The sequence below is a fragment of the Arvicola amphibius genome, chromosome 7, assembly GCF_903992535.2.
Source record: "Arvicola amphibius chromosome 7, mArvAmp1.2, whole genome shotgun sequence".
In the NCBI taxonomy this organism is placed as follows: domain Eukaryota; kingdom Metazoa; phylum Chordata; class Mammalia; order Rodentia; family Cricetidae; genus Arvicola; species Arvicola amphibius.
Window position 1 is genome coordinate 61,075,905 of NC_052053.1, and position 20,059 is coordinate 61,095,963.

Here is a 20,059-nt window from a genome sequence, read left to right on the forward strand (position 1 = left end):
CCTAAATGTGAGATGATTCTTTGGGGTTCCTAATTCAAGAAAGAGTCTGCGAGACATTCTGAAGGACACAGCAGATAGTGACTGAACTACCTTTGAAATTTCCTGATCATGGAAATGTCTGCTGGAAACTATGGGCCTGTAGGCTGAAGATGGATGCCCCAACAGTACAAAAGAACTTTGGGTGACTGTCCAGGCAGTGAGATGTCTCTGTCATTTCTAGAGTTTTGGAAGTAGCTTACTTCTTGTTCACCTAGGTAATATTGTGTCCTTCTGGAGTCTCTGATGGAGTTGAAGAATAGATAGATAGTTATAGTTGTTTTCCTTTGTTATGATAAAGTAGATATAAATATTGTAACTGTAATTCTTACTTGATAACTTGTTACATGTAATTTTGCTATGTTAAAGTTAAAGCCTTCTTTTTTTGTTTAAACAGAAAAAGGGGAAATGATGTGGGAGAGTCTTCTGTTTGAGTTGATTTCATTGGCTAATAAAGAAACTGCCTGGCCCATTTGATAGACCGCCCCTTAGGTGGGTGGAGTAGACAGAACAGGAAGAGGAAGTGAGGTAGAAGGATCAGTAAGATGCTATGCCTCTCCTAAGTTAGACAGACCTCCGTGCCTCTCCTGAGAGAGATGCCAGACGCGATGAAGCTCCAGCCCAAGATGGATGTAAGCTAGAAACTTCCCGGTAAGACACCACTTCGTGGTGCTACACAGATTATTAGATATGGGTTAATCAAGATGTGAGTAAGAGGCAGAAAATAATGGGCCAGGCAGTGTTTTAAAAGAATACAGTTTCCGTGTAATTATTTTGGATAAAGCTAGCCGGGTGGCGGGACACAGCCCCGCCGTTCCTTCTACATGCGATGACACCTATGAGCCTGCATAGATGATCTTAATGCAAGTGAGAGCAAAAAGGAAGACAGTAACTAAATCTTTAAACTCTAACTTTGGCATTTCAACCTCTCCTTACGCTGCCAACTTGCCTTGAGCAGATTCTTTTTTTTTTTTTTTTTTTTTTTTAAATTTTTTCTCATGGTTTATTTTTTTTTATATTTAAAAATTTCCATCTCCTTCCCTCCTCCTCCCCCCTCCCTCCCCTCCTTCTCCCCTTTCTCTCCCCTCCTTCTCCCCTTTCCCTCCCCTCCCCTCCACCCATACCTCCCCTCCCTCCCTCTCAAGGCCAAGGAGCCATCAGGGTTCCCCACTCTATGCTAAGACCAAGGTCCTCCCAACTCCCCCCAGGTCCAGGAAGGTGATCGACCAAGCTGAGAAGGCTCCCACAGAGCCCGTCCATGAAGAAGAATCAGAGCCCAGAGCCATTGTCCTTTGCTTCTCAGTCAGCCCCCGCTGTTGGCCACACTCAGAGAGACGGGTTTGGTCGCATGATCCATCAGTCCCATTCCAACTGGAGTTGGTGATCTCCCATTAGTTCTGTCCCACCGTCTCCATGAGTGAACGCACCCCTCTCGTTCCTGACTTTCTCCCTCATGTTCTCGCTCCTTCTGCTCCTCATCGGGACCTTGGGAGCTCAGTCCAGTTTGAGCAGATTCTTTAGCCCAGCACAAATTGTACTGTGCATCCCTCAACTGCCCTCAGAACTGACATGTTTCACACGAACTGTGTGTCCTCTACAGGAGAGGGCTCAGTGGTGTATGTGGCTGTTCGATAACTTCCCAGCTAGGACCCACTTCTTGGAGACAGAGAGTGTTCATGAGATGCGCGGCTTCTGTGGAAAGACAGGATTTCTCACCCATCAGTGCTCTGTGCACTGTTGTCTCTGAAACACGGATGTAAACAAACTAGGCCTTTGGGCTCTGTATGCTACCCTTATTTTTGTTTACCTATGACATGGTACTAAAGAAAACAATACGGGGCTTAGGAACAGCAAGGTATAAACATACAGGTTTCAAGAGACAATGCTTTGACACCACTCAGCTACAATTATACATTCTAGACATTTGAAAAAACAACTGGGTATTTAAAAACAATTCCATGCAAATATAGAAGCTCTTTTCAGTGCTAAGGTATTAACTGAGAGTTCCATTGTTTCTGCTATAGTTAGAAAAGACAATTCTAGAAGATGACATTGCATACCATAACAGATAGAAAATCATTACCTTTAAGCAATAAGGGCATGAAAGGGATTTTTGGTGGCTTCATCTTTTTGAATGCATCCCTGTAGGCTTTGTGATTTAGGGAAGGATCCTGCCAACCAAGCAGATCACACAGAGAAAGAAAAATCAATGCACTATAGAAGCAATTCTCAATCTATATCTGCTGTACAATTTGAACATGATTAGACACCGACAGGTTCTTCCTAAGAATGAGACGGATAAAGGTTTACTCAGAGGATAAATACACTAATTAGGGCAGGCGATTTAGGTAATGCTTAGAATTCAAGGTATCGGTTTACAATAACGGAAGATGACTGTAAGGGACAGCCGCCCTTTGATTGCCCTGTCATTTTCCTCAAATAGTTCTTCAAGTGCAGCTAGCTGCCTCTGCATGCTCTACTGTGAGGTAACCTCAAAGTCTTTTGTTAAGTACACTGCAAAGAGAAACTGCCCTCAGAACACAAAGACAACGCCAAATTCTAAAAACAAGCTGCAGATCTTGTATATAAACCTAAGAAACAATAAGTAAAGGAGGAAAGATTAATGCAAAGCACACTGAATTACTTACCACATTTATACCAGCTACTTTCAGGTTGTGGAATGGAAAACACCTTGTGAAACAATCACGTGGATTTCCAGGGAGAGGAGGCAGCTTGAACAGGCATCATACTTCAGTCTTAGCCAGACCTACCATCTGTCTGTTTACCTATCATCTATCATCTACCTACCTACTTACGATCTAGCTATCATTTAGTCTTCAAATTATAAATTAAACATTTTCAAAATTTTATCATTTCTCTTCTTCCCTTTCTTCCATCCAACCCCTCTCTTGAAACTGCTCCCTCTCCTCTCCCAAATTCATGGCTTCTTTTTCTTCAATGTGTGTGTGTGTAAAACGTGTGTGTGTTCCCAAGTACATAAATACAACCTATTCAAGTTGCATAATGTTTCTTACATGCGTATAATCACTTGGTATTGAACAACCGAGTATTTCTCCACCATTTCTCCACTCTCAGTATTTTCTAATGGCTTGCAGTTCTTTGTCTAGAGTTGGGGTTCCATGAGATTTCTGCTCTTCCATGTTAGCCCACTGTATCGTTTGTTTTTAAAACTGGGTCTTATTTCATAGTAAAGACTGGCCTGGAATTTGTAATCTGCCTGCCTCAGTCTACCAAAGTCCTAGGATTCTATCCCCACACCCAGCTCAAAACTGTCATTTTAGATGCAAGTAGACAGTTAGGCACTGATATCATGAAGGACAGTAATTTGAACCCTGATCCCAGAAGGAAATAGCACTAATATTACTTTGAAGAAAAGTCCCCTTTACTTACCGTTAAGCTTTCAAGTTCAGAGAAAAGTTTCTTAAACTTCCCAGGAATTTTCTTAAACCAAAACAACAAAATCACAGTCAGCAACCACAAAGGTCATAGAAGGCAGCTATTCTGAGAAGTGGCACTAAGAGACATTTGCACTGAGTTCTGCTTACTCACGATACGTTTCTGAGCATAAATCCCGGCCATGGGACTCTACACTGATTGCGTCTCATTTGCACATTCATTCATCCTCTCAACAAGACCTGCGTTAGGCATTGTTGATAAACATATCTTGGCAGCCACATGGTGAAGGCATCTCGCTGGCTAGACTTTCTACACAATGTGGTTATTTAATGAACACAGATTTCAGTTCTGTATCTCATCTCTGACAAATGTGCTCGTCCTTCTAACAGTCTGCCCAAGTGGGGACAGTGGTGGCTGGATGGTTTTCATGTGAATGCCTGCACGCACAGCAGAAGCCAGGTAATACAGACGGGGAAAACTTTAGGGATTCAGCTTGCACCTTAGAGGATGGAATCATCCAACCTGAAGTGCCATCCTCCCAGGTAAAAATTCAGGCTCATGAAAACGGACCTGGAAGTGTGTCAGACTCCTTTTCCCACGAGTAGGAGAGAGCACAGAGCTCTCCACGCCGCCTTAGTGTCTTGTCATGGAAAGCTGACCCAACCAAGGCCCTGTGTGAATTCTGCCCCTGCCTGCCCCTGCCCCTTTCCAGTTGTTTAGTGTGAGTCTGCACCCTCGCTGCTCTCAGCCTTCAGCAACAACCTATGGAATAAATGCACAACTGTCCATGCCCATGGTTGCTATTTAATGGATCCCAGCTATTAACATTAACAAGGAAGGCCAAGATATTCCAGAGAGGTTTCGTCTTCAAACTGAATCAAAATAATCATCGTAAGTTTACTTACTTTAAAACTTTAACACTTTAAAACTACGTAATTTTTCAATGTGATAATTTTGACTCTTGACTCAGTTCTTTGTAGTATGTAGTTTAGCCTACCTGGAAATGACTGCTTTCCAACAAAGAAAATATAAAATGCCGACTTTTGTAATTATTTCCAGTCTTTCCTTTGAATTATATCTTATTGTATTGGATATCCCAGTGGTATCACCGACTCACTGTACTTAAAACAAACTGGGCTAGCCAGAAGTCAGGCCAGAGCCAAACCTGGCCTAGAGACCAATTTTGTAAAACCGTTACTGGAACATTCCCATGGCCATCATTCATTATCTACAGCTGATGCAGTACAGTGGCTGGGCTGTCTCACGATGGAGAGCGCCTGCCAGTTCAGCTTAGAAATCCACTGACCTCTGACTACTCTTCTCACATCTACGTCACCTTCCTTTGACTGTGAGAGCCTCTGCTGGGACATCCAACCTCATCTACCAACAACTCCTTCCCCAACCTCCACAGCCCTGAGTCTCCGCTCACTTCTCCCTGGGCCACTGAGACCTGGTTTAAAGGTCCTTCAGCACACAGCATTCTCTGGTATTCGCTTTCACGCAGTGTGTGCAACTCAGTAGGCACTCAATATGCTGATTCAGCTTTTAAAATGTAATTCAATTACTTCTGCAAATCAAAGTTTCTTTTGTGGTTCAATTCAAATCCCATTCTGTGAAGACCCTTGCTATCCATTTGTCTTCCTGTTGCTCTAACCAGCACGGCAGTTGTCTCCTATCTCCTTTAATCTTTAGTGTTCTTGGCCATATTGTTGAAGAAGAGAGGGCAACCCTTTCACGTCTTGAAGGAGAGCACTGTCCCACCCCTGGGTCAGCATAGTGAATTCTATTGGGCACAACTCCTGGCTCGAAAGGATTGAATCCATCGGGAGAATGACACAGCCACTGATAGAAGTAGGAGAGGCCAAGGAGACCACAGTGGGAGCATGCAGGTTACAGCCCAAAGGACGGTGACGTGAGTATTGGATGAGGAGAGAGAGTGCAGGGTGAGGGAGCCAGTCAGCAGAGATGGAGAGCAAGGGGACAAAAGCCCACAGAAAGCAGAGTGGGGCTGCAGGAGAGGCAGTCTGATGCTTCTGGCTAAGTTCTGGCTCTCCTAATTTGGTTCTTCCCACACATCCTCTGAAGCAATAGGTCAACTACACTGATCTCCTGCATCTCATAGTGCAAGCAGATTTCACCATTTACTGAACTAAATTTGGGAGGCCTTAAGCTTTTTATAGATATAGAAAGTCCTCTTTTACTTTCGCAATTTTGAAAAGCTATACATGGCAATGTGAACATGGCCAAGGTCTGCAAATGGGGGACACTGAAGCTTAACTTCATCTCTGCATGCACCCCCTCACTCAGGCCAGTACCCTATTCATCTCTGTGCACACCTCGCTCCACAGAGCAGACTGGAGAATGTCTAGCCGGCATGAAGCTAGAGCTGCCTTCAGGAAATGCAGAGGAGGGTGAAGAGAAATTTAAAACACTTTTCAAAAATCTTTTTCAGATACTTTAAAGAGTCATGTTAAAGATCATTTAAAAGACCATTTGCTAGAAATGTTTTCTATCACCCTGTCACGGTCCTACTAAAAATACTTTTAGTCAAGCAGAATTTGCCTCGTTTAAACTACTTAAACCTTATCTCTAGTACCCTCTGGAGTGTTTCATTCTGCCCCACATCCACACCCGGACTCCCAGTGGAAAGCCCCAGGCTCACCTCCCAGGTCTGTGACAGCCGGCTCACAGATGCGGTGTTGAGACCCATCACAATAGCAAAGAAGGAGTTCAGGTTCTGCTGGGCTTTGCAGCTGCAAAGAAAGGAGAGTGGGGACTGAGCAGGCATTCTTTCAAATAGTGGGCGCTGTTTGCTTTATCACTGGTGAAGCCCTCAAGACTTCTGGGATACCACTTCAGCCTACACAACTGTCACTGTCCATGGAGAGGTATGGCTCAACCAACTGTTTCTAATTTAAAAGAAAGGGTTTATGGCTCTTGGGCTCCTCTCTGCCCTCAAGAAAATCCTTCCTGACGCTGCAGGAGACCCCTCCTCCTCTAACATTCATTTATGCACATTTATGAGTTCAGCGATTGCGCTTTGAAATGGCCACTTCTTCATCCACTCCTGCAGCTCTCCTCAGCTCTTAGTCCCTGTGATTTCTGTTCCTCTGGCTAGTGTGTCCCTCTCACCTCACAGGCCCAAGTTCTCACATTCATTCAGACAGAACACCATCTATCTATCTATCTATCTATCTATCTATCTATCTATCTATCTATCTATCTATCTATCTATCTATCTATCTACCTACCTATCTATCTCTGTGTCTGTCCATCCATCCATCCATGCACCCACCCACCTATCTACCCATCCACTCACCTATCTCTCTCTCTCTTTCTCTGTCTGTCTATCTATCTATCTATCTATCTATCTATCTATCTATCTATCTATCTATCATCTATTTATCTGAGTATATACATATATTATTTGATAGCGCTCCAATTTCTTATTTTAAACATAAGAAAATAAGATGAACACTTTTGTAATCCCCGCAATGGGAGTGAAGACAGGTGATTCAGAAGTCCAAGAAGGTTACCTTCTACTACAATGAGAATTGAAGGCCAGTCTAGAAATACAGGAAGATCTTGTCTCTTAAAAAGAGAACATGTTTCATATTTTTCTTACTTAGTTTTTCTAGTGCAGCCTTTGCTAGTTTCAATTCTTCCCTGTTACACAGAATGCTGCATTGGGAATCTTTGTTATGAAACTTTCACTTCCTCTTGATTTTCTTCATTGGGCTTCCGGTTATTACGTGATGGTACAAAAGCTATACATGTGAAAAGTGGTTTTGAGTTTTGTTTGTTTTGAGATGGAGCCTCATTATGCAGCCTGGAGCTTAGTATATAGCTCAGACTGGCTTCAGCTTCACGGTGTCTGCCAGCTGAAGGTTCCACTATGTGCTGTCTTCCAGAGCTGTGCCTGTTAGCAGCACTAGGGTGAGTAAGAATGGGCTGTGTTCTAGCAGGTTCTATCTGCCTCATGAAGCACACACTGTACTTGGACTCCGCGCTGGGAAGAGAGGAGCTGGAAAGACACTGTTGTCTCCACACCCAGACCAGAAGATACCGTGAACATATGCCCAGCAGGCACATCACTACCAAGCCCCCTCTGCTATGGCTAGTTCCCAAGTCTGCCCAGTTCTGAGGCAGCCTTCAGTTCCTATACCTAGGAAGGAGGCCCTTGGAGCCCAGACTTGCTGATTCTTCCTCTGGTCTCCTGTCAACGTCCACACCCCCGATGGCCATGTGTGGCATATTCTATGAACACACTGAAGGAGAGGGGCCCCCTGTCTATGATTACTTTGAGATTTTCTGCTGCCTAAGGTTTAGCACTGACTCCACTCTCTTCTGACACTCACTTCCCTCATTCTACACTATAGAGTTCATAGCAGACAGGAAAGCTTGAGTTAGCCCCATCTCTCCTCTACTGGAACTCCTGTCAGTGAGAATGCTTCAATCTACTGCCAGAAGATACGGCCCACTAGAGTCCTCCCACATAAGGGAGGCCCTATAGGCTATTGCCGCCATCAGAGAGGAAGCTCATTAAGGCTGGAGTACATATCTACTCATTTGTTTGACTGTGTATATCCAATTGCTTGATGCACAGCAAACCATGCATAGAGCAAGTCCTGCGGCTGAAAAAGAGAACTTTTAGGTAAATGGCTATTTTTCATGATGAAGCCTTTCCACTCAGCACCATTTATTTACATGTTTTTATATGGTTTCTATCTTTCACCTGTTCACACCATTTCTTCAGGTCCACAAAGCTTCATTTTAGTCATAAAATTCACACCCACACACCCACACATACCATCTGAATTTGTCTTGAAAAAAGAAATTAAATTAATATAGACACAATTTCCACACGAGACAAATTGATTCTGAACAGAAATTAGATGCCAAGCAGGCCTGGAATCCTGTTACAAGGCTATTCATCCCGAGATGAGAGCAGGCTGCCTGACACTGAGCATCCCAGTCCAGCAACCATTCCTTTGTCTGAGTGAGAGAAAGGCACTCAATCCACAGAGGTGGGGGATGGGGACAGTGAGAGGGAGGGAAACATGAATATGCAAATAGGGTGCCTTGGGCAGGGAAAACACTTCGTGATTGTGGAAATTGCTGTTTTCCCTGGGTTTTTCCTACAGTGTGATTATGGGGAATTTAACTTTATGTTTCAGCTGCCATTCTGTTCCATGGGCTGGGAGAGAGACCATTACCATAAATAATTCAGGAGCACTGCGCCACAGGAGAAGACAGGAATATGTTTCACTTCCCAGGCTAGATCCAGTCCTGTCCTGAGGAAGGACCCGGTGGTGCCTCCTTACTCCTTGGAGCCCTGGTGTCCTATTTCTGCATCTAGCTGTGTTCTAAGAAACCATTAACCATAAACTCCACCTTCAGGAATCTCAGAGCCATTTTAGAATACAGTGGCTGGGTTAACAGACAAGCAGATAACAACAAAGCCACTTATAAAAGCCCACTCAGCACAAAAGTGTCAGCCTAGGGTACAGACCTTTACCTGCTCCTCCATCCAATCACGGCAGACCTCAGACAGGTGCTGCCTCAGTCTCTTGCTTCTGGGTCCCATGGCAGGTTCCTTTGCACTCTCAGGAGAGCTTTCCTATGGGTCGCTTGGCCACAGACTCTCCGAGGATCGTTTCTGCCTTTGCCAACCAGGTCTCCTACAACTTCTTCCCAACTGGGCGCGGGCTCATCATGCTCACAAAGACTGTTGGGCGCCCTCCATGGAGAGGGTGCTCTTCTCACCTCCTTTCACCAGGGTTTCTTATCTCCATCCCCACACTCCTGAGATGCAGCGCTTCCTTCTCCAAAGCCAGGATGGACCAGATCCCGTCCCAGGCCCTTTGCTCTGTTATACAGAGCAGCATGCTGCATGACAGGACCTTGTAGCAGGAAGCCTCATCCAGATCCACAACCACCACAAGTGATCACTCTGCACTTTCTGGACAAGCCAGGCTGACTTAGTTCCTGAGTGTTAGGTTTAGCCGTATCAGGCACCATGTAGTTAAACCCATGTGGCTTCATCTAACCTGAACTGCAGAGGCTATTTTCCTTGACCTGATTCCCTAAAAACTCAGTGTTAATGACAGTTTCCTGGAGAATTACAGAAGCCACTCCTTCCCATTTCCATCCATGTAAGCGACCATGGCCCATCTTTGCCTGTAGGCATTTTGCCAGCCACACACATGGGTGACAAGATGTTCCCTCACCATGAATAAACGTGGTCCTGCCTAAGGTCAGACGAAGCCAGCTTGCTTGCTTCCTTCCTTCCTGCCTTCTCCTTCTTTGCCTTTTAAAAATAATCTAACCATGGTACTGAAGACCCAGGATGGAACAGAGCAGTCTACCAGCTGCTCAAGCCCCAGCAGGGCCACAGGTTTATCTCAGGCAGCCCTATCTTTTCAATCTCTGTCTCCATCCTTCCTCTCTCACCTTACTGTCTACCCCTGATACAGTCTCACCTAGGTGAGAGGTCATGCTGCATTGGAACAGAACACACACACAACACAGAAAAACACTGGAACTAGGTAACCATGGATCTAACTCTGAGCTACCTAGCTAGGTTTTGGAGACCACTGGAGCTCAACATACTGAAACTTTCCTAAGGCCCACTCTATTGAAGGGAACAGGAGTTTTCCATTGGCTAGGAGACTTTCCACTGGCCCTGTGGCTCCTTCACCCTGGAATTGTGTAGGTTCGGAACACCCTTATGATCCAGGGGCTTGTGGTCATTTCCAGATGTAGGGGATGGGATGCTCTACTCAACTGGAGATTGACCCCTGCCCGTAGCTGGTCCTGGGTCAAGCCAAGGGTTCCAAATTTTCTGTACTGATAAGACACTTCCTTGACCTGTCTGTAGGCTCACGTAAGAAGAGTCGGTCAGGAAACTGGTGACTCTCCTTCACCTTTTAATGCAATCTGGACTCAATGTACACTGAGCAAACAGCTACTGCTGGCCCAGATTTGGAACTTCTTATTTCCAATACTTAAACTGATTTATGTAACTTCATAAGATGACAGGAACGACAGCATGGTCCGAGGTCACCTTTCCCATGAAACTCACAGAGCCAGGAAGTCTGCTGGCTGCTATTCCTGCTGGGCTGAATGTCTGTATGTTCAGATATCTTGTATCTGCTCCTGAGATACCATAGAATTTTTTTGCCTTATGCTTTTGTCTTACTTGTATTGATGCCTCCCCAAACCTAGAAAATCCTGCTTTTATCTGCAGTAGCCAGGAGGTAAAGCATTTCAGGCTGTGTGCTCCGTCTACAGATGCACACACACACTGGTTATGGCCGTGTAGACCATTGGGTTAAGACTTAGAGAGCTTTAATCGTCTGTAAATGGAAAGCTGTCTGTGCTGTTCTGCTGTCCTGAGAAGGTGGCTCTGAAGCTGGGTTTTGGTCCATGTGCTCTAGACCCAAGCGTGTTTGCTTAAAAGTTTCCTCCAGAGTCTCTGTTCTGTGTCAGGCTGGGCACCTGACTCTGACAGGAAGAAGGAGAACAAGCCAGGCAGTGGTGGTGCAGGCCTTTAATCCCAGTACTTGGGAGGCAGAGGCAGGTGGATCTCTGCATCTGAGGTCCTCCTTGTCTATAGAACGAGTTCCAGGAGAACAGAGAAATCCTGTCTCGAAAAACAAAGACAAAAATCCCAAAAATAACCAAAAAGGAGAAGTAAACAGAAGAGGTAGGAAAAGAACTCTGCTGGAGAACAAAGAAGTAAACTTTTCTGTTAGGGTTACAAATGGGAAAGGGTTTAACTGTCTGAATTATCCCCCTTTTTTCTGGTTTTGTTTAAAGCTTTTGTTGAAACTTTAACTTTCTGTACTTCAGAATTTATAAATTCATCGAGTGTGATTTAAAAAGTCTACGTACAGATAAAATTAACTTGCTGTAGCAAACCACGATGTAACGGTGGACCCAACTTTTATTAAGGAAAAAGTGTGTGGTTCATGGGCTCACCTTGGAGTAATAACAACCAAGTGGCTTGCCACCATCTTCACTAAGAGTCAAGAAAGAGCATATCATGTGACTTCACTGCCATCACGGTTAAGGTGACCATGTTCTATAAATCAATTAAGGCCACACCCATAAAATGAGGCTTATGGACCCCTCTAGTAATCACTCTACGTGACTCCCTTTTATTAGACCAACGAGGCAACACCAGGCTTCCAAGATGGTTTGTTTTGAAACTGAGTCATATAAAACAAAACTAGCATTTTGTAAAAGTACATTATAAAAGGATCATGGAAATAAAGTTCTCATTTTCTCTGCGGACTGTATTATCAAAGTTTATTTTGACACTAAAGGATCTTTAATTCACAATTTTTTTAAAGCTCATATAAAATCCTAATCTTATAAAAAGAGAGCAACACTGTAAACTGTTACAGATAATTAAGATACACAAAATAATGGTCAGTCATGCTCAATACAAACATAATTTATTTACTGAGACAAGCTTGGATGGAGAGACCAATTTCTATCTCTCATTAAATAGCCTTCTGTATATGTTATTAAAGTTAAGCCTGAAACAAGTAAATCAAAACAAGTTTGAAGTAACTTAAAGTTTGTCTAATGAAAAATAATATTCAAAATCAGGCTATATTTTAAAAAATACTTATAAAAGATTGAATTATTGAGTAAAATGGATTAAACTTACAATATACTTGCATGGCAGGAAACCTCTGGGCTCAAGCAGCTCCCTTGGATGGAGCATAATCACACCACAGTACAATGCATGATAGCCTCCTTACAGCACAGGGATGCAGGGGGAAGAAGGCCTTCTGGATTCTGTTGCCTCTATCTCTGGCTGCATAGGCCTGACCAGCTCTGGCTGTGTAGGCCAAATCAGAAAAAAATCTCCTCCTTATGTAAAGACACTCCTCATGTCTACATAACAGGGGACGGATTTCTTTGCCAGTGGAGGATCACAGAGTCTGCACCCACATTCTAAATGTCTCAAACAACAGAGAGACAAACAGCAATTACTCTACCCTCAATGTTTCCCAAAATAATGTATGTACAAAAAATACTCTAAATTTATTTATGATCTATATATGTGCATGTTTGGGGTGTGTGTGTGTGTGTGTGTGTGTGTGTGTTTGTGCTTATCCTCTTTGTGTGGAGGCCAGAGGTTGGTACCAGATACCTTTCTTTCAATTGATAAGTGCTTTATTTGATATTTTTTTATATTTTTTTGAGATATGGTCTCACTACGCACACCAGGCTAGCCTCGAACTCACAGAGATCCTATAATGTCTCTGAATTTCCATGATACTTCCCCCACCACCACATACATCCTTTCATTTTTCTAGCCCACTGGCAGTGCCACTAGCTATATTGTACAAGAACTTACCTGGTTATAACTTCTAAGCAGACAGCTCAGTGCTCGAGTCTGCTATTTTGACACTTACTTTAAGACATGAAAACTTCCAATGAAAAGACAAAAATATTCAAAAACAGACCTTTTCAATCACTTAACTCAGTATTACATTGCAATATTTCAACCCTTCTTATCATTACAAAAAGTAAAACAAAACCCTGAAACATCACCATACTTTCTCAAGGAAATAGAGAAACCTACTGAGCGGCAATCTTGATGAATTTCTTCAGCAGCTGCACACGCTTGCCCAGCTGGCTGCAGAGCAGAATCTCCGTGGCCACCCAGAGTTGGACCTCATTACATCTCTGGAGCAGAAGGCTGAGGTTCACCGTGTGCTCCCCACTCCCCTGCCTGCTGAACGTGAAGTAGATCAACTCTTGCTGAAAGAAACATGGTAACTTTTAGCCCAAGTCAAGCTGATGCAAAATTCAATCACTTTATAAGCCATTTCAAGTCGTCACTCCCATATCCTTAATGTGTTGACAGAAAATATGGCAGATAACTACAGTCTATTCAAGCTAGCTTACCTTCAGTTTCCAGTGTGCTTTGTGCACCAATACTTACCTCGAACCCTTACACACAAAGCCCCTTCTTCCTTTTTTCCTCCCTCCTTCCTTCCTACTTACTAAATAAGGCAACTAATGACACTAGTATTTGCTCCCGCACATGGGATCCAACGGGGAACGAATTACTAAGGTGGTCCTCTGAGTCACCTGAGCACTGACTGGTAAGGTTCAGGCTACTGGACCTCTTCCCACATACCTGACTAGAAGTCTATGGGGGCAGAAACATCCTTTGATACTAGGTCTCACCACATTGCCCAGGTTGTCCTGGACCCCTGGCTTCCTGATCCTCTGGCCTTAGGCTTTCGAGCAAAGAGGACCATAGGTGGGCACCACCATGCCTATGTGTGGGTTTGAAAATCTATAATTCTAACAGGTCCTCAGGTGCTGCTGTTGATTCTGGTACTCTCTAAGAATCAGTGTTTTAAAGACATCTTAAGATCATAGACAGAAATAAAGTGGAAATTAAGAGTGGGTTGCAAAAGTTCACAAAAGCAAGCCAAGACCAGTAACTATTTGCTGTAGCCAGACAAAGCGACGGAGAGGTTCATTTTCAACTGGGTGCATGTGTTGTCTTCAGGAGTCATCAAGATCGCCACTGCACAAGCAGAGGCAGATCCCACCTGACTGACACTCCTAAAGACGCAAGTCATCCAGTCTGAGTGAGTTCAAACCGGATTATAATGCTAACGTGTTTAATGAGAAACTATGAACGAATGTAACAGATACCGCACACTGAAAGGAAGCAGCCACGAGGTTCCCTGCAGACGGACAGGGTGCCCCAGAAGGAAGTGCTGCTCTACATGCGATACGAACATACCACATGGTACCTGCAGCGTTTTTATCTCCTGGCTTCTATGAGACTTGCTACCACCAAACTGCCAGTAGCACTTTGCTCCTAGTATATAATTTATAAACATTATAATCTGTCTCCAAAGGAGACGTCCATACACACAAAAATGTAATTTATAAGATAGTATTTGAAATTCCATAGCACATTATAAAATTTATGAAATATGATTTTTTTTTGTTTTCAAGATAGGATTTCTTGGTTGACCTAGAACTAGCTCTGTAGACCACACTGGCATTGAACTCACAGAGATCCAAATGCCTTTGCCTCCCGAGTGCTGGGCTTAAATATGTGCACCATCACCACCTGGCAATTTATGAGATATTCTTAAGTAAAAGGATGGATGTGTGTGTATGAATGCATGCATACAAATAAATGTGTATGTATATTTATATATGGAAATCCTAACACCAAAGGTAAAATTACTTTTTAATCTCATCACAGCATCAGTATAAATCTATGCAACCACATCCCTACAGATATTATACCTGCCTACAGGTGTCTGTGCATATAAACCCAGCATGTCCACACTTACTCACACCAAGCACATGACTGAACAAGCAAAGAAAGCATTGTACATATTCTGACTTTCCAAGGATGTATTAGATTTTCAATATATTTTAACTCCTCCAGACAGCTTTTAGACCACACCCTAGCATGACTATATCACTACACAAATGTCTCAAGACAAGCAACAACAACAAACCATTCAGTTAAAAGTTAAAACAACATTATCGATTCCATTCTCTTATCCCTGCTTACCTCATGGATTGAGTTGAACAGACTCCAATCAAAACTCATCAGTTCGAGAGCAAGGTCCCAAGTGTTCATTCCCAAAATCCTCATTGATCTTTGCTGCGATTCCTCATTTTCTGCAAAAGGATTCTACACCGACAGATAGAAGCAAAAGGATCTTCAGTAATTCCCAAATGTTTCACAGTGAATTGGTTGCACAAAGGAAGATTCTAGGAACTCAGATTAGAAATGCAATCCTTTCTGAGAGCACTTAATATCTTCCCTCCTCTCATCACCTTCAGTGAGTGACAGCTAATGTAGGAAACAGCCCTGGAGCAGCAGGACGTGATCAAGGATACATTGCCCAGTGAGCCTGCCCCTCCCCCTCCCCCACAAGCTCACACACATCCACACACCCACAAATCTGATTATAAAACACAGCCCTGACAGACAGCATAATGAAAGCGAAAGCCCTGGACTCACTTTGGCTTCTGGTAAGAATTAATGTGCCAGCAGGGTTAGTATAAAAACAAACAGAAATGTCACGAGCACTTTAATAAAGGCAGACATGGCTTTTACAGGAAGCATGCTTTGCTAGTCTCATCTCTGACACATGCTTACAAACTTTATTACACTGCCCTTGGAAAGTGAAAAATCTAACATGGAATAAAAATAGAAGCTATTTTATTTAGAGCCTGTGTGGCTAGTCAATACATTCTCTGTAACAAATACCCCCGATGGAGATGAGGGCTAATCACTCTGAGGTTGATAACAGTACGCCCTTCAAAATCTGGCATGAGTCTATTAAATTCCCAATGTAGCCTTAAATCTATCATCACTTTTGAAGTTATTAAATAAACAATTTGGTATTTTCCCTAAAATAACTGATATTTTCTAATTAAAATACATATTTTTTCACTTATGGGGTTAGAGTCAAAGAGCTAATGATTTAAAAAGAAAAGGACTGGGAATTGGCTGTGTGACACTAACTGGCAGCACTGGGCTTGCGAGACATCTAGGATGTGCGTAGGGTTAATTCTCAGTAGGAATCTATATAAAAGAAGTTTATTCTGCAAACACGAATGACATGGATAACATGCCATTTTAGAACTTTAATGCTTATGAAAACGCTTCCTATTAAGACAAGCACTAACTACAGAAGACCCTCACAGACTGTCCGCAGGGTGGCCTGCCTCGCTAGCCGGCCTAGCACAAGTTGCCTCTCCACTCCACAGAGGGTGTAGGATGCAGTGTTGTGTCAGAAGACACTCAGTCTGTGAACGCACAGATGCTGCGGTGCTGAGGTTTCAAGAGATCATCTGTTAGGATGGGGCAAGACACTGAAATGTATTCAAAGGAAAAACTGCAGCGTGGGCTAGCGTCTGAATCACAGGTTAACTCGGCCTTTTGTCCCTTCTGTTTTCCCTCAGATTTGCCCCTAAGCACAGTTTAGCTACCTTCTGGTTATTTAAAGCTGCCCACTGCCCTGGCCAGGTGACATTTTATATTTCTCTATTTCAATCCTCCAGGCTCTAAGATTCTGAGGAAGATTTGTTTATCTATGTGAAAGTGCTAACGGGTTCACTGAGCAGACTCATGTGGTAGTCTTCCCCAACCATCGTCTATTTTAAGTAGAATCTTCTGAAGATAAAATCACTAAATCTGCTTCCCACAAAGACATGCACCATGGCGTCCAAAGCTGGTGTAGAGAACCCTGGGTGGCAGGATGGAGTCTTGGTCCTTTGAGAACATCGCTCATTGTACAGTTTATTCCATTGGGACATCACTTACGACCACCTTAGGCTCTCTGCGAGGCCCTGTAGAAGAAAGTCCTCGGTGGGGGAGGGGCTATCCCAGGTAGCCATGTGGCCGAGAAGGAGGGTCCAGTGGACAGGGAAAGTGTGGGCTCATGAAGAACCCACAACAGCTGCATTTCAGACTGTCCTCTTTCACGGGCAAGAATAAAATCAGACGCATTGTCTACTAAGAAGTGCTGGGGAATACCAATGTTGGTCCTTTAGTCATACATGTTCTTGAAATGTATACAGAGAATAACCTGAAGGGTGGGTTTATTTCCATTTTTTCAAAATCTTACTCTTCAGGGTATCTGGTATTGTTACCAACTCATCTCACTGAGGGAAGCCTAAAATCCACCCTGTCTTTAAGGAGAACATTCTAGAGTGCACGCTTTTCTCCTCCCAATCTATCTGAGATTATTTCGCAGCTCTGTGCCGATATAGCTCCCCCAGAGGAAGAAGAGACTAAATCAGGATTCCATGGCACAAGGAGTCACTATTTTAATTCTTTATAACAGAGTAAAAGCAAGACTGATCTTAGGGAAGGCCTCTGACTTACAGAACACGTCACTAGGCATGTACTCATGGCTGGAAGAGGAAATAGTTTAATGTATGTTTCTTATATTAAAGCATGAAAGTACTGTTGAGTCTGACACTGTGTTTAAGTGCCAGCACAGAAGTCCTTACCAAAGTGTCAGCAAGATCTTTCCGGTAGACAAATATCCGACCCGAGGCCTCCAGGGATTTGGAAATGGCCAAGTCATTTGGCTGAAATTCATGCTTTTCTTTATTAAAAAAAAAAGAAGAGAAAAAAAAGAGTAATTAGAAACACAAGTGAGCCTGTAAAACTTGCCCAAGAAAAATATTTAAAATTATGTATGCAGACTTTGAGTGAGTTCATCTTTTGCACATTTTAACATAATGCCTATGGTGGCAGGAACATCACCTAGACCTCAGAGCTAAACCAAACAGTTTAAGATAGACAGCAAAATTCAGTTATAATCCCTTCTCCAAAATAACCACAGGAGTCCATATATCAGCAGCACGCACACTTGTTCACGCATGCACGCGTGGCTGTACAGTGTGACTTCATTAGAAGCACGTACCCACTTGCTGTGTCTACGTCATGTTTCATCAGTATACTGCAGCCCATTACACCCTCATCCAGTTATCCTTCCACTGCTGAACATTTAATGGTTTCCCTTTTCTGGTCATATAAATTAATACATGTTAAGTACTAACACAGGGCCTGACATCAGAGTGTCTTGACAAATGGTCTGTTATTACAGCAGCTATAACATAATCCTTGCACATAAATCCCTTCTACTCACAAGTTTTTAAAGAGACTTCCCAGTGGGAAATTACTGGGCAAAGCCTTTGACATCAACTGCCAAACTACTTACCAATTCCCTTTTTAGAAATAAATCAACATATCTCCCTACAATTAGATATAAAACTTGTACACTGAACAACACCTATTACAGTTTATAAATGATCTGCTTTACGTGCAAGGTAAAAGGCTGATTCTGTTTGCTTCGATGCTCTTGAGAGGTGGCTGCTTAACTTCCTTATTGCAAAATGTTTGAGTCTAGCTTTTCCTCTCCCGCAGATTGAGCCCTCTTTTCACAGATGAATGTCCTCCTCCACACCAAATGTGCACACAAGGATAAAGGAGCAGTAAAATTTGTTCTGCGGTCACACAATTCACTTACCATAGGGCAGAACTTTTGTTACTGGTGTGAGTGATAGATACACTTTGTAGGTAACTTAATCAACTTAAATGCCAAATTTTGTTTTGAATATTTCTGGTTATTGCAGAGCACAAAAATGATCATCTAGTTTATTCCCAATGTGTCAGCATTATAACAGTGGTGGGCTATAAACACAGGTAGCAAATGGCTCCAAGTAGCTGGGGCTACCAAAATATCAAAGAGTAAAACTAAAGTTTAGCCTCTTAATAAAATGGGTTGGCTGCTATAATACCACGTTGGACATAAAATATCTAGATATCTATTGAAGCTTTGTGAACAATTGGTGCCTCTTTTAGAAAAAAAAAAAACATAAAACATCAACAAATTCCTTAAACAGTTCTCAAAAACAAAACCAAAATGAAACAGACCCCAGGTCATGGTGCCAGCTCTCTCTGCAGAAGAGGGAAGACACTATTTGTGAGACATCTTTACTACAGCAGTGACTAGTTAATTAACAATTAAGCCCTGCCACCACCCCAATTTATTGAAGGACAATAAGACGCAGGCAAGGAAGCTCTTTATAGACCATCACACGACCAATCAGTCTAGAAAACTGACCCCCCATAACCAGCCAATCAATAAAAACTACGCAATGAATGGAACATGTGCGGACAGTTCAGGATAAGCTGTCATCTCTGCTGATGGCAGGCAAAGGACTTGCACACAACAGAATATCACTGCCCACACTGGTGACACTAGCAGTGTGGAAACGGCATTTCCCAGTCATCTGTAGACATGCGGTGGTAAAAAAGACACCTTTTTAGCTCCCAGATTCTCGCGTGGTTCTGGGCTGGCATGAGTCTGCTCCCAAAGGCCATGGGCCTTCATTGTGCTTTGGAGTTCCCTTGAATGCCCGTATTTTCTCACACCCTGGGTCTGAATGGAGGCCCAGGGGTTTTTCTCTACAGTGGTACTATCTTGAGAGGCAAATTATGTTTTGATGAAATTTAAGATTGTTTATAATCATTTAATGTTTTGTTCTTTTGGAATACATGACACAGTTAACACATCTCCCTGAAGTATATCATTAATTCAGAACTTCTGAGAACATGCATTCCTCTAGCTCACTAGCAAACACATCATTGGGAGTGATCTTCATTTCTTAAAAACTCTCTCTATATATTTTTGCATTTTAAGATTTTGTTTATTTTTATTTATTTCATGTGTATGAATGTTTATCTGCATGCACATTAGTGTACCATGTGCATGCAATACCCACGGAGACCAAAAGAGGGTGTCAAGAGTCCCTAGAGCTGGTGTTTTAGATGCCTGTAAGATAGGAACTGAACAGCACACGCTTATAACTGCTGAGCCATTTCTCTAGCTCCCATCTCTAGTTTTTAGCAAACAACTCCCACCCCCAAATCATTTCCTTATTAAAGTTCATTGGGTTAACATGCTTTGCAAATTTTTGCTTTTATTTCTCATAGATAATTTGGGGTTAGAGATGTTTCTGGGGCTCAGCTCAGAGTCTAGTACATACAAGACCTGTGTTCTACCAATGGGCT

The 20,059-nt window shown here is 42.9% G+C and overlaps 1 protein-coding gene across 1 annotated transcript in view; it reads right to left on the reverse strand.

Moving 5' to 3' along the window:
• Rapgef5 (Rap guanine nucleotide exchange factor 5) overlaps positions 1–20,059 on the reverse strand; it is a 226,124-nt gene that overhangs the window by 16,697 nt on the left and 189,368 nt on the right. The window contains exons 18-23 of the mRNA XM_038337451.1: positions 17,488–17,585; positions 15,032–15,154; positions 13,058–13,236; positions 6,116–6,206; positions 3,448–3,498; positions 2,120–2,207 (exon numbers count right to left, since the gene is read on the reverse strand). Of these exons, the coding sequence (XP_038193379.1) occupies positions 2,120–2,207; positions 3,448–3,498; positions 6,116–6,206; positions 13,058–13,236; positions 15,032–15,154; positions 17,488–17,585 (630 nt within the window). The remainder of the gene's footprint in view (positions 1–2,119; positions 2,208–3,447; positions 3,499–6,115; positions 6,207–13,057; positions 13,237–15,031; positions 15,155–17,487; positions 17,586–20,059) is intronic.